This window comes from Nycticebus coucang, chromosome 6 (assembly GCF_027406575.1).
Source record: "Nycticebus coucang isolate mNycCou1 chromosome 6, mNycCou1.pri, whole genome shotgun sequence".
Lineage (NCBI taxonomy): Eukaryota > Metazoa > Chordata > Mammalia > Primates > Lorisidae > Nycticebus > Nycticebus coucang.
The window spans coordinates 35,732,589-35,748,951 of NC_069785.1; the positions used below are offsets into that span (position 1 = coordinate 35,732,589).

Here is a 16,363-nt window from a genome sequence, read left to right on the forward strand (position 1 = left end):
TCACATAAGACTCAGATCCCTGCCTTGACAAAGGAACCATATTTGGAAGAGAAACCCCAGGGAATGGGAAGGAAGCACTTCAACAAGAGGAAGAATGATGGAAAGGATAGACACGAGGTGAGATATTCAAGGGGCAGGTGAGAAGGGAGTGGGAGGGGCCCTTACAAAGGAGGGACAGAGAGAGAATTGCATTGATTCCTGAGGGAGATGTAGCACATAAAATTACTTAACACTTATAGAGCAACTTACAGTTTACAAAACATTATGACATTAACTATCACATTTAATCCTCACTACCCTGAAACGCTGGTTATATTGTCTGTTTTACACGCGAGGAAATTGAGGCTAGACAGGGCGGACTATGGGACTCGCTCAAGGTCACGGGGCTGAAATCTGTTCTAGGAAGCTTCTCAAAGTCCCCTACCCCGCCGGGTGGTCGTCCACTTTGAATGGCTTTTATATTAATTCCTACAGGGCAAGACTGATGTGGTTGCAACAGACTTCGCCCACACACACACCCTAAAATTTGAATCCAAGCAACGCTCTCCGATGCCAGGGAAAGGAACTGAGTAACGTGGCACCAGTGACCGGGGGTTTCCCTGTCCTGCGGGGCTCACACAAGCCAGCAGCATAAGCCAGGGCTCTCCCATGCACGGCAGTCAAGTAAGGCTCCAGAGCTGCTGTCGGCTCAAGGGGCTTCACCAGAAGGATCGTGTTAGGTGAATTTTCTTCCCAGCGATTCCGCCGCTGGGACCCAGCGCCTGCGCCCAATTCTCCGACCCGGCTCCCCACGCTCCCCCCTGCCCCGCCGGCTCCTTCCCGGCGGTTCCTGGGAGCGTGGGGGCGCCTCAGAGGAGAAAGGGGGCTGGCTTGGAGGTAGCAGAGGGCGGACTTTGGGGGTAGGTCTTCCACCTCTGATCTTCTGGATCAGGGCAAATCGCGGCTGGAAGTTTGGGTATCAAAGGTTTCAGACCAAGTAGCAAGTTGTCTGCCACCGTGCAGTCCCGAATGGGGGGCCTGGGGAGCGGTAGACCATAAGGGCAGAAGAGAGAGTCCGGACACTGTGCGCCTTCTCACCAGCCCCCGGAGACCCCGCAGGTCGGTGGCCAGTCTGCCTCTGCAGCCCGCGGGTGCGGAGAAAGCGCCGGGCACCCGCACCGCGGCGCAGCGCAGCCCCCCCGGGCCCTGCTCCGCGCTCCTCCCCACCTGCCCACGGCCTCGCCCCCGCCGCGGAGACTCACAGTCCGCAGGAACTGGATCTCGTCCTCGCCGCCTTCTCCCCCTTCGGCCATGGCTCCCGAGGCGTCGGCGGTGCCCCAGCCTCCGGGCGCCTCTGCTTCCCCCGGCAGCCGTTCGGCGAGCGCTGACTGCTTCTGCTCTTTCCTCCTCCTCCTGGCTCGGCCTCAGCAGCGCGGAGCTAATCCCCCACCATACAGGGAGCCGGGCTAGCACTCCACTGCACTGCAGAGCGCCAACGCCGCCCAAGCAGTCCGCCCACCCCTCTTGCTCTCGCCCCAGCCAAGCGCTCTGCGGCCGCCGGCTTCGCGGAGAGCGCAGCGCCCGGCGCGTGGAGCGAGCTGGGGCGGCGCGGGGACCCGGGACGGCGCAGTGGGGCCTCCCCCGCACGGCTGGGCACCGCACCGCACACTCAGAGGAGGCGCGCGCCCCGCGGCGACCGGAGGATGTGCCCTGTACTGTTCTGTTCACAAACAAAGGCCAGTTGCTTGGCTCCAGCTCACCCAGACAGAGCGCGCTCCGTTTACCCACCCCTAGTCCCGTTTTACCGAGGTGGGGGGCGGGGGAGGCAGGCCCGGCTCAGACCCACGTGCCGTTTTGGTTCGGACCTCCAGCCGCGGAAGGCTGAGTTGGGTGTGCCTTAGTGTCAGGGCAGCAAGGAGAGCGCGGCGCAGTGAAGGTAACTGTTCATTCATCATAAAGTTTGCAACTCTCTGTATAGCCCTTTCTGCACCTTGAGAGAACCCCCTCCCTCTTCAAAGTGGAGAAGTGCACTTTTCCAAACCCCTCGATTGTCCAGGGTTACAGTAACTTCTCTCTGTACCCCGCGGAGCTCCTCTGACAGTCCATCTTCGATTTGGAAGTCAGATGGCATCAGAACGCTTCCCTACCCTGAATTCTGCACTTTACGGTTCCAGCCCTGTGGAATCTAAAAGGAGAGGGGAGTACATACGGTGTGGGGGGCGGGGAGGGGTGTCCCCCGCCACGTCCTGAAAGGCTGCTGACCTTCCGCCCAGCCTTAGGTAGTTTCCCAAGGTTTGAAGGCCGTCAGATCAGTCCTTGCCAGGCTAACGGTGCAGGGTGCCCCCTCCTGTCTGGTGGCCAAGAAGCTTGACTGGGAGGGAAAAGTGTTCAAGAGAAGGGGCACTAGGAAGAGATGTAGACAGGAGGAGCAGCAACTGGAAAGGTGGCCCTCCTGCGCTGAGGGTGACAGCGGACCCCGGAAACCCCCACCGATTTCACTGCTTCGCATACCGCCCCCTTGTGGATGACCTCCATCTCTTGATTAAGAGATCGCTTTCCTGAGCTCTCATCCCACATTTTCTGATGGGAGCAGAAATACTAAAAAGAATTTTTTCTTATATGGTACCCAAACTACTTCCTTCTAGAGGGTGCTCCTCGGCCCTTGTGCCTCTTCTGAAGCCTTTCTTGGGATAAGTCAACCCGTCTGTATGTTGTGACCCTGCACATACTGGAAGGCATCTGTCAGGCTCACCTCCTCCGTCCCCCCTTTACACTTCTCCTCGCTGAAGGGTCTTCCTGCCTCCACCATCTTTCATGGCCACCTAGGCATTCCAGTTTTTCTTCTAAATTGTGCTCTCCTCTCGTGTTGGAGACAGTCTTTACGTGCAGCCTGCCATTGGATTAGCTTTTGGGGCAGCACCAATGAATGACACCTATTGTGTTCCCATTTAACTAGAATTTCTAAATATTTTTTTCTCCCACACGAACTACTAAAGTCAACTCGTCTCCATTTTGATCATGTACAAGAATTTAAATACTGGCTTAAAAATTTTTTTTACAATTATAATATATGACGTATATTTGTCTGTCCATACACAAACTTTTTTTTTTTTTGTAGAGACAGAGTCTCACTTTATGGCCCTTGGTAGAGTGCCGTGGCATCACACAGCTCATAGCAACCTCCAGCTCCTGGGCTTAAGTGATTCTCTTGCCTCAGCCTCCCGAGTAGCTGGGACTACAGGTGCCCGCCACAACACCCGGCTATTTTTTTGTTGCAGTTTGGCCGGGGCTGGGTTTGAACCCACCACCCTCGGCATATGGGGCCAGCGCCCTACTCACTGAGCCACAGGCACCGCCCAAACTTTTGAGGTATTTCTCAATCTAGATTATGCCGTTCAAAGTGCTAATTATCACTAGGCTATGTTATGGCATACCTTTGAAATACCAATAGAGGTCTTCTTGGGTGTGAGCTGGACGCTAGGTCTCGGAGTGCTGTACGAGCTCACTTGTGGTGTGGCTCCCCCCATGTGCTGGGGAGCCCGTTGTCTGGGTCAGGTAAGGCTCCCCATGAGGAGGAGCCAGTTGTCTCAATCAGGTCAGAGGTGCCGGAGCGCCTCAAAGGTGCAGCAGTCAGTCTCAGTAGGAGGAACCTGGTAGGAGCCTTGACCAGCTTCTCCCAGGGCTATTTATAGAAGTGATCCCGTGGCTATTTATACCACAGGTGTGGAGACTGCCAAGCAATGATGTACGTGCTCTCGTGCTTTTTAACTAGAGACCAATCCCTTCCCCATTCCCTTATTACCAAGGTGTTTCTTTTCAGGTGTCTCCTACGTTCTTGGGTTAATGTTCACACTTTTTGTTATGATTATTAAATAGGTCAAGAACTTCCCTATATGTATTAATTTGTAGCCCAAATTTCTTCTTATTTATAGGGAGACTACAAATGCCCTTTGCATGTGCTTCATTGGAATAAAGATACATAATGTATTACTCCACCTGCTGCATCAGCCAAGTAACCGTACCACAAGAGGAAGTAAGAAAGGAGTTCTGTAACGTCATTAGAGCATCCACTTTAATTCCTAATGAACCTTGTGTTTCTTGAAAGTGCTCAAAAGTAAGCTGTGTAATTACCCAAATCTACAATGCACAGGTATATGGCGCATTTCCTGGGTGAAGGACACAACTACAACTCAGACCTTTCCTTACAGATGCAAAGAATGTAATCTAATCACGTGTACTATCCTGAAATAAATCACTACTAAATAAAATAATCACAATAAATCACTAAATCACAATAAATCACTACTAACCTGAAATAAAAAAAATTACCCAAATCTAAGATTTTTATGGAACTCAGCTCATAGCATCTCTAACTGTAGTGACAGCCTGTATTTTAGGGAAACAGAACCTTTTTCTTGATCTGAAATCCATTAGTACCTCTTCTACTCTCTAAGATTTCCCCCAAATTCAGCAATAATGCTGCTGTAATCAAACGATCAAATTATTTCTCCACCTTAGTATTTAATTTATCCAGGTCTGAAAATATAACTTTGAACATGACAACCAGATTCCTCAGGAACGAGTAAAGGAAAGATTGTGAAGAGAGGAAACTCTCAGAGAGATAGATGGTAGTCCAGGCACAGCATTTTGTTACACATTTCGTGTCCTCTAATCAAGGCTGGGAGAAAATAAACTAGCACTGAGTTACCTGTCTATGTTCATACATCTAGTAAGAGCCACAGCTGGAAATCAGACTTGGATTGTCTGACGCGGATACTTTTTCAATACTTTGCACTACACTGCCTTGTTTCTAAGATTGCAAAGTGGAAAACATCAAGTTCACATTCCTCTTTCATGCCCCCAGCCCCACCCCAGATCAGGTTTGCTTCCACACACCTGCATTTGAAACTGAGTTTCTCCCATTACCAATTACTCTCAGTAGAGAGGACTGATGTCTTAGAAGATACTGCAGCTAATATATTTCAAAAGGAGGGAATGCCTCCCAAGTTTCTAAACCCCTGGAGAAAGCAATCACCCATTATTAGGACTTTAATGATGTTTGCCCAGAGCAATTAAATGTCCTTGGGATGGCTGAGTCATTTGAAGTCAGCCCTGAAAGCCAGCAGCATTTGAATGTCAGGGCACTGTGCAGCTCAGTACTAACAAAAGCTGGAGGGCCAGCAATGACAACAGGGCTATGGGGCCAAAATAGAAATGGTTGGATTTTTATCTTTTCAACACTTCTATCACTTTCACGTGTATATAATTTTAAAGGCCTGACAAAACTTGAAGCCTGATTACTGAAGTAAAATTCATGTATTTATTTTTTCCTCTAGTCAGGTGTCAAAATATTGATCCTGAGGACTTTCTCACATAATAGACCCTCTTCCAAGTGTTCTTAACAATAATATTGATATGGTTTTAAAATACTAATGAAAAATGGCTATAGTATTATAATTCAGTATCTCATTTACTAGGCTTTATGTTGGCCAGTTTCCAAGTGCTATCAATGAGGCCACAGTTGTGGATTCAATTCCAGGAGGGCAGTTAGCCTTATTCTGTTTGCTGACCAAAGACCCTGGTCCCTTCATTGTGGCTCAGGGTCTCATAAATCTTTGTTCATTTAGCCATAATGGGGCAAGCTCATGCCCGGTAACTAACTAGGACCTGCCAAACTTGGAGACACAGAAGCTAAGAGGCCATACTTGATAAAGATAGGCTTCACCTGCACTATTGGAGCTATAGTAAACTCTACAAAACATTGACTCTTTCTCCACTTTCCCATGTCGGCGTCACTTGCTAACTATAGAATTCATCCCTTTGCACAAAATGCATTTCTCCAGTTAATTGCCATCCTGGCTTTCTCCAGTTAATTGACTCCGGTTCCTCCTCAGGAAAGTATAAAAAGCAGTGACAGAGAAAAACTATAAGGTTGAGGGAGATGACTCTGCTAGCTACATCTTTTAAAATATTTCACCATATACAGAAGTACTATCTATATACTGACTGAAGATTTGTTAATTTTTCCATTAGCAAGGAGAAAAAAAAACAAAAACCTTGCTCTGCTTTTTGGCCAAGTGTTTCAATTGTGAAGCTCTTTTACTGGTGATAAGGCAAGATGTTGTCACCACTTACGCCATGAGCAGAAATAACTCAGAAAAGTGCACCCACTCTTGATTTGGTACCAGTAGGAAGGATAGTATGCACATTTTATAGAAGTGTTTTTTCTTGCTGTTAAGAAATGATCAGCATTAATCTCCAAGATCTCGATAAGAAGCTACTAAATTGTTAGATACCCTTGGTCCAAAGACTTGGAAGCCATACCAGAAAGCTTTGATGCAAATTTGTTCTCCTGTAGAAAGGGAACAGGTGCATTAAAAAATATTTCTCTTTTCTAATGATACCTGCTTTATCTCTCTCATAAAAGCCATAGACATTGTAAGTGCGTAACAAAGGCGAAGACACGAATTTACTGATAACCTTTGTGAAGCCAAACATGGAAATGTCATGTCATTGCTGACGCCTCCTCCCCACCTCCTCCCTCTTTTTCTACTGCTTCTTCTCCTCCTCCTCCTTTTCTATTTCACACCTTAAGATTGGAGAAGTACATTATAAGGTCAAAGTTATTTTGTCACCTTGGTGAAAGGCTCCTAAAACTAAACCACTCAAAGGAGAGCTTGGTTCCAGGGGGCCTTCAGCAACCTGTGCAGGACAGCAGAGAATTATCAGCTCCCACCCACCTCAGACGCAAACTGAGCTCACCTCCAGAAGCCCAGGAGCTGGATCCTCTCCCCAGGTGCCATCTACTGAGCTGATTCAACTTCAAGGCACATATAGCTGAAACAGATTTAATTGATCTTAAAGCAATAGATTAAGCCACCAGCAGTATCATAGCTTATTTGCACTTGCCTCTGTTTAACAGTGAACGTGTACCCTGACCATTGTAGCAACAACTTTGGCAGCAAAAAGAGGAAGGTTTAAAACTCAGCAAGAACAAAAACAAATAGCCCTACCAAAAAGTGGGTGGGAGATGTGAACAGCTATTTTTTTTTTCAAAAGAAGATAAACAGCCAAGAAACACATGAAAATATGCTCAATATCACTAATCATTAGGGAAATGCAAATTTAAACCACAAGGAGTTACCATCTTACTCATGTCAGAATGGCCATTATTAAAAAGTCAAAAAACAGTAGATGTTGTCTCAGAAGCGTGCAAAGGGAACATTGATAACACTCTTGGTGGGAATGGAAACTCTGTGGAAAACAATATGGAGATTCCTCAAAAACTAAAAGTAGGCCTACCATTCGATCCGACAAGCCCATCACTGGTTATCTACTAAAAGGAAAAGACATCATTTTACAAAAAAAGACATCTGTACCCGAATGTTTATTGCAGCACAATTCCCAATTGCACTGATATTGAATCCACCTAAGTGCACATCAATTGATAAGTGGATAAAGAAAATGTGGACACATACACACACCATGGAGTACTACTCAGTCATCAAAAGAAATAAAATGATGCCATCTGTAGCAACTTGGATGCAGCTGGAGGCTATTATCCTAAGTGAAGTATTTCCAGAATAGAAAAACAAATACCATGTGTTCTTCCTTATAAGTGGAAGCTAAACAAGGGATATATATAGTCATAAAGTGGTGTAATGGACATTGGAAACTAAGAAGGCTGAAGGTTGGGAGAGGAGATGAGAAATAAAAATATACCTGTCGGGTATAATGTATACTGTTCTGGTGACAGGTACAGATGACAGGTACGCTATTATGGTGACTTCAGCATTATACAGTTTATCCACGTAACAAAAAACACTTTTACCCCCTTAATCTAGTAAAAAATTTTTAAAAAGAATAAGAGTTTGAGTCCCAGATAAAACTATGGAAAGGTTTTTTTGTTTGTTTTTTCTATGATTCTTGGCAAATGATTTAAACTCTGGAATTCTGTTTTCATCTTTTGGAAAACGGATAGAAAAATACCGAGTTCTTAGGGCATTTTAAGGATAAAACGACTTAGTCATTAATAAATGCTTAGCAGAGAGTCTTGTAAAAGTGCTCAGTATAAAATCCTGAGATCTTTCCTGCAGCTCTGTCCCCTCCTCCCCCTTTGTGTGGGTTTCTAACACCTGCCCTTCGGGGGTCTGTTTGTGTGCTCACCTCTCCAAAGTTCCATTCTTATTTGACTTTTTATGAAGACTTCACTTAAAAAAAAAAAAAGGCACAAAGCCTCTGATTTCAGGAAATAATTTCCTGCCCCAATAAGCAAAACACTGCATTTTGGTGTCTGTTTCCTAGGAGTTTTGTTCTGTATTGGGTCCACATCTTTAATGAGAAATGTATTCTGTTGCAATGGCAGATTGAAATTTATGGCATCCTCTGGAAGTAGAATTATCAGCTCCCAGCGCCCTCAAGTTTTCCCGTGGGCTTTATGAGATTGAGATCTAGTGGTTTATGAAACAATACTCAATCAGGTAAGTCTCACTTAGACTAAACTCAATACCTTTGATTTCTAATTTCTGCATTTTAATTCTTCCTGCAGTTCAGTGGCACAGATTTATTGAAGCTGCTGCCAACAACAATTTGCTCTGATTCACTGTGGTTTTAATAGTTCCTGCTGAAATAGGTGGGCACACAGTGGGAAAGGAGACAAATGGAATTTTGTGTCATTTATTTCAGGTGCCAGAACAAAACCCACATTTCAGTAGTTAAAAAGGTAGGCAAATGACTATTATTCTGTGATTCTATGGCCAACCCTTGGGTTCAGTTTGTCCCTCCAGCCTGTTCTAAGCTGTATCTCATTTCCAATATCTTTGATCTGGTGAAAATTTTTTTAAAGTAATTTAAGAAATTTAACAAAGCAAATCTTTGTTCTCTCTGCTCTATAAGGATGCACAGTTTCTGTTGGTATTCAGAGCCCCGGTATCCTGGGATGTGAGCTCTGCTTTGAAATTCTTTCTCAGTTTGTCGCTGTTGCCACCAACATGCGGGGCAGAATGTACCAGACTCCAGGAGTCCGGGAGGCCTGCAGTGTTGTGGGTGGCTTCTGTCACTCTCATCTGAGGTCCAAAAAAAGTCAATGATTTTAAACTCTACGTATCACATTTGTACTTATCATGCAATCTAGAATTGAGAATCTAGAATAGAGTCCAGTGGGACCATAAATCCATAAAAACTTAGAGATAATTTTCATCAGTATCAGGGACTGCTATCTTTTTATGTTGCTATTAAGCACATTGAAAATCCAACTGTGAAATGGTTATTATAATTATATTAAAGAAAGGACATTTTAGGGTGGCTCAGTGGGCAGAGTGCCGGCCTCATAGACTGAGGGTGGCGAGTTTGAACCCAGCCCCAGCCAAAATACAACAAAAAATTGCCGGGCATTGTGGCCGGTGCCTGTGGTCCCAGCTTCTCGGGAGACTGAGGTGAGAGAATCGCCTTAGCCCAGGAGTTGGAGGTTGCTGTGACCTGTGATGCCATGGCACTCTACGGAGCGTGATGAAGTGAGACTCTGTCTCTAAAGAAAAAAAAGAATGGACATTTTAACATAAAACAGTAGAAAGGACAAATCTTAGAATTAAAAATAAATTTTTAACTTAATAAATAACTCACCACACATTCTCTCTCTTTCCTCCCCCCTTCCTTTGCTAGATAAAAACAAGTGCCCATCAACCCACAAATTGATTAATAAATTATGGTATATGTACACCGTGGAATATTATGCAGCCTTAAACAAAAATGGAGACTTTACCTCCTTCATGTTTACATGGATGGAGCTGGAACATATTCTTCTTAGCAAAGTATCTCAAAAATGGAAGAAAAAGTACCCAATGTACTCAGCCCTACTATGAAACTAATTTATAGCTTTCATATGAAAGCTATAACCCAGATATAGCCTAAGAATATGGGGAAAGGGAAAAGGGAGGGCTGGGGAGGGGGAAGGATGGGTGGGAGGGAAGGTAATTGGTGGGACCACACCTACCGTGCATCTTACAAGGGTACATGTGAAATTTACTAAATGTAGAATATAAATGCCTTAACACAATAACTAAGAAAATGCCAGGAAGGCTATGTTAACCAGTTTGATGAAAATATTCCAAATTGTAAATAAAACCAGCGCACAGTACCCCATGATTGCATTAATGTACACAGCTATGATTTAATTAAAAAAAAATCATCAAGACCAGCACTGACTTGAAAATCGCTGATGAAGTCAACCACCCATCCTAACATGGGGAATAAAGGCTCCCTGGGGTGAACTGTGAACAGAATTGGTGAAAGCCTGGACCAGGGCTCAGATCTTCCCTCTCCCTATGTAGTATTTATCCCCTTATCCCTTCTTCATAATAGAATTCAGAGTAATAGCCCAGATGTACAGCAAGATCCTGGAATGTCTTCTTGATCATCAAATGGAATCATTTTGTCTTCCATAGAGTTATCATGTTAAATGAGTTTACTATAATCTACTTCTTTTAAAATGGCTAATTCATACATGGGAACACTGTAGAGCAGCGTTTTTCAACCTTTTTTATCTCACGGTACCCTTGAACTTATAGTTAAACTTCTATGGCACATTTAAATTACGTTGATCAAAAAAGAAAAAAAGAGTGTAAAAAGGAATATACTTGCTATACTTTGAACTTCTTTTGAAAATAATTTAATCAACGATCTTTAAAAATGTTCGTGGCACACCTAAGATCCTCTCAAGGCACATCAGTGTGCCGCAGCGCACAAGTTGAAAATCACTGCTCTACTGACTAGTTAGAGTGCTGGTTCCCTAAGGAATTACTTACTATTTTTAAAACCATAACAACAAACTACTTAAAAAAAAAAAAAAAGAATTAAATTTCTCACTTGAGTCCTTATTACGCATTAAAACTTTGTGCCGGGGGTGGTTTTAGGATTGGTGGAGCCCTCATGTTGTGATGGTCCTGAAACAACCCTCGACAAAAGCAGATTAATTTGCTAAATTGCTTTACTTACACACCACTGAGCATTTTCCATACCTTTCCTCTTCTTAGTATCTCCCCTAACAATATAGTCTTTGGCCTCAAATGTTGAGACCACATTTAAATTGAGTCCTTGCTCTCCTTGAGTCTTGAAACATTTGGCCTTGTTGGTTAGTTACCATTTCTCGGAGCTACTATCTATCCTTCGGGGTCTATCTGCTAGCACTATCCTGACTCTCCTCCTACTTCTTTAACCATTCCTTCTCCATTTCCTTTAGTGACCCGTCTTTCTCATCCTGACATCAGAAAAGACATTCCCCAAGATTCCGTCCTTAAAGGTCCTTCATTCTCTGCCAACTCAGGTCTTACCATTTCTATGACGTTAGCCATCATAACTTCTATGCTCATATTTTTATTGCCTGATCTTCCAAATTACAAATTTACTTTTCTAACCATATACTGGATGCTTCCAACTGTGTGCCTCACCATTTCTTCAGATGCAGCATGACTTCAGCAGAGTTGATCCCATAAGTGAGGACCCTCCCCACAAACTCTCCTTTTCCACACCACCGGCTTCTCTTTCCTACCAACATTTCTATCAATTAGCTATTTGTACCACCACCGTTGGAGAAACAATGACTGGAACCAAGGTCATTTCTCCTTCTGTGCTACTGGCAAGGGAACGAGCAGAAATAATGGCACACTACTTCTTCCTTGTTGTACTACCCAGAATTTGGTGTGTAAAAAATAGAACCAACAACTCTAATAAAGAGATGCCTTCACAGGTGACCGGGATCATCTAGACTTAAAACACGTACGTGCAAAGACAAGATTCAGGAGTTAATCAGAGAAAATGAGCTTTGCCAAGGACTTCTCAGAAAGTTATGATTCTTATCCAATGGGCAAGGCATCTACCAGGATCAGCACATTTCAAAATCGCTTCAGTTGAAACCCTATGCTTCAAATTCTGACACTGACACTGATCAGCTTTGTGAACTTGTGCACAAAATACCCAACCTTTCCTTGCTCCGACTTTTTGATTTTCAAAAGAAAAATAAAATTTAAGAAAAAAAATTAAGAGAATAATTACAGAATCAAAAAGTCAGTATCTATAAAGATTTTAAGATAGTGACTGGTAATGAAGAGATGCAGATCCTGAGACAAGGATTTGGGAGATGATCCCAGGGAAGTGCCAGTAAGAATGAGGAGGCAAGACGGGAACAGGAAGGAAGCCAGTGTGGAGCAAGTGTCAGTGGAACCTGACCCTGCCAGGAAGTTCTGGGGACTACTGAGGCACATGCCCATCAGAGTCACGTCCGCAGAAGGACGAGGGAGATGGGGTGTTTATATACTCTGATCAGTCTGTGGGTGAAGGCTTATCCCAAGGTTTTGTTTTTTTTTATTGTTGGGGATTCATTGAGGATACAGTAAGCCAGGTTACACTGATTGCAATTGCTAGGTAAAGTCCCTCTTGCAATCATGTCTTGCCCCCATAAAGAGTGACACACACCAAGGCCCCACCACTTCCAGCCTGCTCAAGCTGCTAGAGCAGCTAGAATTTGGGCTGGCAAGTCCCCTACAAGGGTATGGCCCAAGGAGACAAAGTACCCAATAAACATGTCACCACTGCCAGGTATAGTGGTGGCTCCCACTTGTAATCCTAGCACTTTGGGAGACTGAGGCAGGGGATCACATGAGCTGAGGAGTTCAAAACCAGCCTGAGCAAGAGTGAGAACCCATCTTTGTTGCAAGTGCCTGTAGTCCCAGCTACTTGGGAGGCTGAGGCAAGGGGATCACTTGAGCCCAAGAATTTGAGGTTCCTGTGAGCTTTGACACCACGGCATTCTACCAAGGGTGACATAGTGAGACTGTCTCAAAAAAATAAATAAAATATAATAAAATAAATAAATAAATAATCCACCGTCATCTGAAATCCAAAGAGGATTATTGTGGCTGAAGCCAGGGGGAGAGAAAGGAATGAATCCAGGATTTGGCACTGGGGGCCCAGGCATATCATCCAAGGTGATAGAGCTGAGTCGCCTCTAAAGAACCTCAGGTATCTCCAGAGCAATTGGTCGAGCAGGGTTCACGGTGGGAATGATGGAAGAAAATAAAACCCTACTTCCTGGGCGGCGCCTGTGGCTCAGTCGGTAAGGCGCCGGCCCCATATACCCAGGGTGGCGAGTTCAAACCTGGCCCCGGCCAAACTGCAACCAAAAAATAGCCGGGCGTTGTGGCGGGCACCTGTAGTCCCAGCTACTCGGGAGGCTGAGGCAAGAGAATCGCTTAAGCCCAGGAGTTGGAGGTTGCTGTGAGCTGTGTGAGGCCACGGCACTCTACCGAGGGCAATAAAGTGAAACTCTGTCTCTACAAAAAAAAACAACTAGCATTAAAAAAAAAACCCTACTTCCTGCCATCAAGGAACTGCAACTTAGTTTCAAAGCCGGAGTATAAATGTGGTATACAGTAAGGGAAGCAGCAAGGGAAGTCAGGACTTGCCAAAGGTATAGGGAGTGGAGCAGGCAGAAGTTGTCTGCCTCGGTGAGATTGCCACTCAGTGGGGCAGTCAGATTGGCTCCCCTGAGTAGATAGGATTAAGCTAGGCCCTGTGGGATGACTTGTTTCTAGACTAGCACCACAGAACCTGGGGAAATTTTCCAGGAGGCAACAGTACACGGATCAGATCTAAGAGCTCTGGGTCCAGCTGCTGTGCTGTCCTGTTAAAGGCTTGGAGGCAGGGAGAGCTTTCCCCAGGCGTGCTGCCTTTCTTCCAAAATCCTCCCCCCAGAGGCCAACTCAGCTTTCAGCCTCTCTCCTCCCCTGCCCTTCCATCTTGAACATCCTTTTTTGTGTCACAATGATGGCTCTCAACAATCCTGTGAGGTAGGCATGTTTATCCCCCTTTTTCATACATGAGACTGAGAGTCAGGGTTTTGGAATCTCCCTAAGTGTTCTCAGCTAAACTGGGATTTGAACCCTAGTCTATCTGATTTCAAAAACAGACAAAATCGCTATGCTTTGATGCCTCTTGTTCAATCAGAGAGAAGAAAAAGAACTCTTTCAGTGACTTTAAACTTGGGATAGTCAAATTAGACCCTGCAGACTGACCGGACACTTGCCCACATATCAACAGGTTGTCTAGTCTCCCTCATTGTCAGCACCACTGTGGGTACTGCTTTCGAAGCTACATCCATCCAGCAGCTGCTGTAAGCCTATGGAAAAGAGATTGGGAAGTGGTAAGCGAGAAGAGATTGAAATCCACTTGAGTGACCGTTTCCTTGCCTTGGACAACACATGGTGCATTTATGGCCTTCTCAGATCTCCAGGAGTGGAAGAATTCCTTGAGATCTGATTTCAGACCCATTTATGCAAAATTTCAAGGCTTATTTAGCTAGTACCTGACATTCCATCTGTTACATTTAGGTAGTTTTTTAAAAATCAAATTCACTCATTACCTAGAGCTTCCTTTCACTATAACAGATGTAAAGATATCATCATCCAAGCATTCATTCATTCACTCCTAACAAGACAGCACAGAAAGGCAGAGAGGATAAAATATTAGCCTTGATTTATGTAATAGCTAAGGGAAGAGAAATGACCAGCAATGACCTTTCAATTTGGTCTTTCCCTGTTGCTGACATCTAATGATTACTTCTCTAACTCCCCATTAAGGCTAGTGGTGAGAGCGGTTTCACTCAGAAGGAGCCCCCTTCCCTCTTCCTCTCTCTCCCCATCCCTTTTCTCAGTCCTTTATAATTCTGCCTGTCTCTGTGAGGCAATTTCTCAGCTCTCCTGTGTCTCTCCTCATTCCCTACCCACCCAATTGCCTTTCTATTTCTGCCATCTCCTTGCTCTGTATTTTACTTTTTCCATCTTAGTCCCTAGATTTTTAATAATTTTAATTCATAAAAGCTTTTGGGCAAACAGAATTCGATCAGACATATTCACATAAAGTGGTGTGATGGTCAGGTTTTGCGTGTCAGCTTGACTAGGCGACAGTCAGTCCTCATTTATTCAAACAGAGATCCAGGCATTGTTGTGAATGTGCTTTGCATGTGTGATCAAGACCTACAATTACTGGACTTTACTAAAGGAGGTTAACTTGGACAATCTGGTTGGGCCTGATCCAATTAGTTGAAGTTGGAGTTTCTCTGCAAAAGTTTTGCTTGTGGACATGAACATCATCTCCTGCCCTAGCAGTTTCCAGCTTGCCCTTCTTGATAGCCTACCCTACAGATTTAGGATATGCCTAGCCCTACATTACCCAAATAAGTTCGTCCCAGTCAATCTCTTTGTTTGTGTGTGTGTGTGTGTGTGCGCGTACTGTTCCTCTGGCAGAATCCTGAGTGACACAGCAGGCAGCAATATCCAATAGTTCTGGTACTGGTCTTTATAGCAGTAGAGGGAGGGAAGCATATTTTTATTCTAAAAGAAAAATTAAATAAGTCAAAGAAATTAATTTTTAAAGACATTTTTTTCCAGATGAGAATTCTGGATATTCTTCAAGTTATGTGATGCTGGTCACCTTTTCTTTGGCCCGAATTAGACCTTGTTAATAGCCTCTTCCAACTCCGTCTGTTGCCCCACATCATCAACACTTACTTAACCTGATTTCTATTCTCTCAGCTGCAGCTGGCTAAGAAGTTGTTCTCTTATTCTGTTTTATTCACATTTATGTTGCTAGCTTTGAAGTCTTGTGGATTTATGTCACTTAATGCATGCTTAAAAGATGATTGCTAGGTCTGCATTTAAATTGGAGTGTTCACTGTCTTAATCCAAAGATAAGACTAATGAGCAGGTTCTTGCACCACGAGGGGCCAGTGAAAGTGAGATGCTTTGGGGCAGGAAGCCCTCTTTAAGCTTCTCACATCCTATCACTCAGGTAACTGCCTAATTGGCCACCCACAGTCATACTACACATTTCTGTATCAGTACCAATAAGCGACTATAGACTGATGCGTGTTAAGCCACGCGAGCTGCCAAGTCCTACCCAAGATCACTGGTCTCAGAGCATGGTCTGAAGACATCTAGGGGCTCCTATGACACCTTCAGAAAGTCTGCCAGGCGCTCCTTTTCGAGCTGCATACGTGGGTCACTATGCAAGTTTTGAGAGCAACTATATCATGGTCCATCATTTTCTTGCCAAGAAACACAGTTGGCAGCGTCCTTTCTGATTCACCATGCAGGTTCTGACTTGCTGGGCTTGTTAGTGTTGGAGGGAGGGCATCATTTGCTTCCATCCGTGTGGATTTTATGTTTCTTGATTTTTGTGTATCTCAAAACTTTCATGACTCATGTACCTGTGTAAAGCATATTTTCTTTATAGACTTCAATCAAAGCAGTGTATTACAACAGATTATATTCCTAAATGAAGAAGCAGATATGAGAATCATGCTGTCTTTTATTAAATCACCCTTTAAAAGATT

At 44.4% G+C, this 16,363-nt stretch overlaps 1 protein-coding gene across 1 annotated transcript in view; it reads right to left on the reverse strand.

Moving 5' to 3' along the window:
• The window catches only part of RYR3 (ryanodine receptor 3), a 502,828-nt gene extending 501,412 nt beyond the window's left edge, over positions 1-1,416 (reverse strand). The window contains exon 1 of the mRNA XM_053594081.1: positions 1,242-1,416. Within this exon, the coding sequence (XP_053450056.1) occupies positions 1,242-1,292 (51 nt within the window). The 5' untranslated portion in view covers positions 1,293-1,416. The remainder of the gene's footprint in view (positions 1-1,241) is intronic.
• Between the last annotated feature and the right edge of the window lie 14,947 nt (positions 1,417-16,363).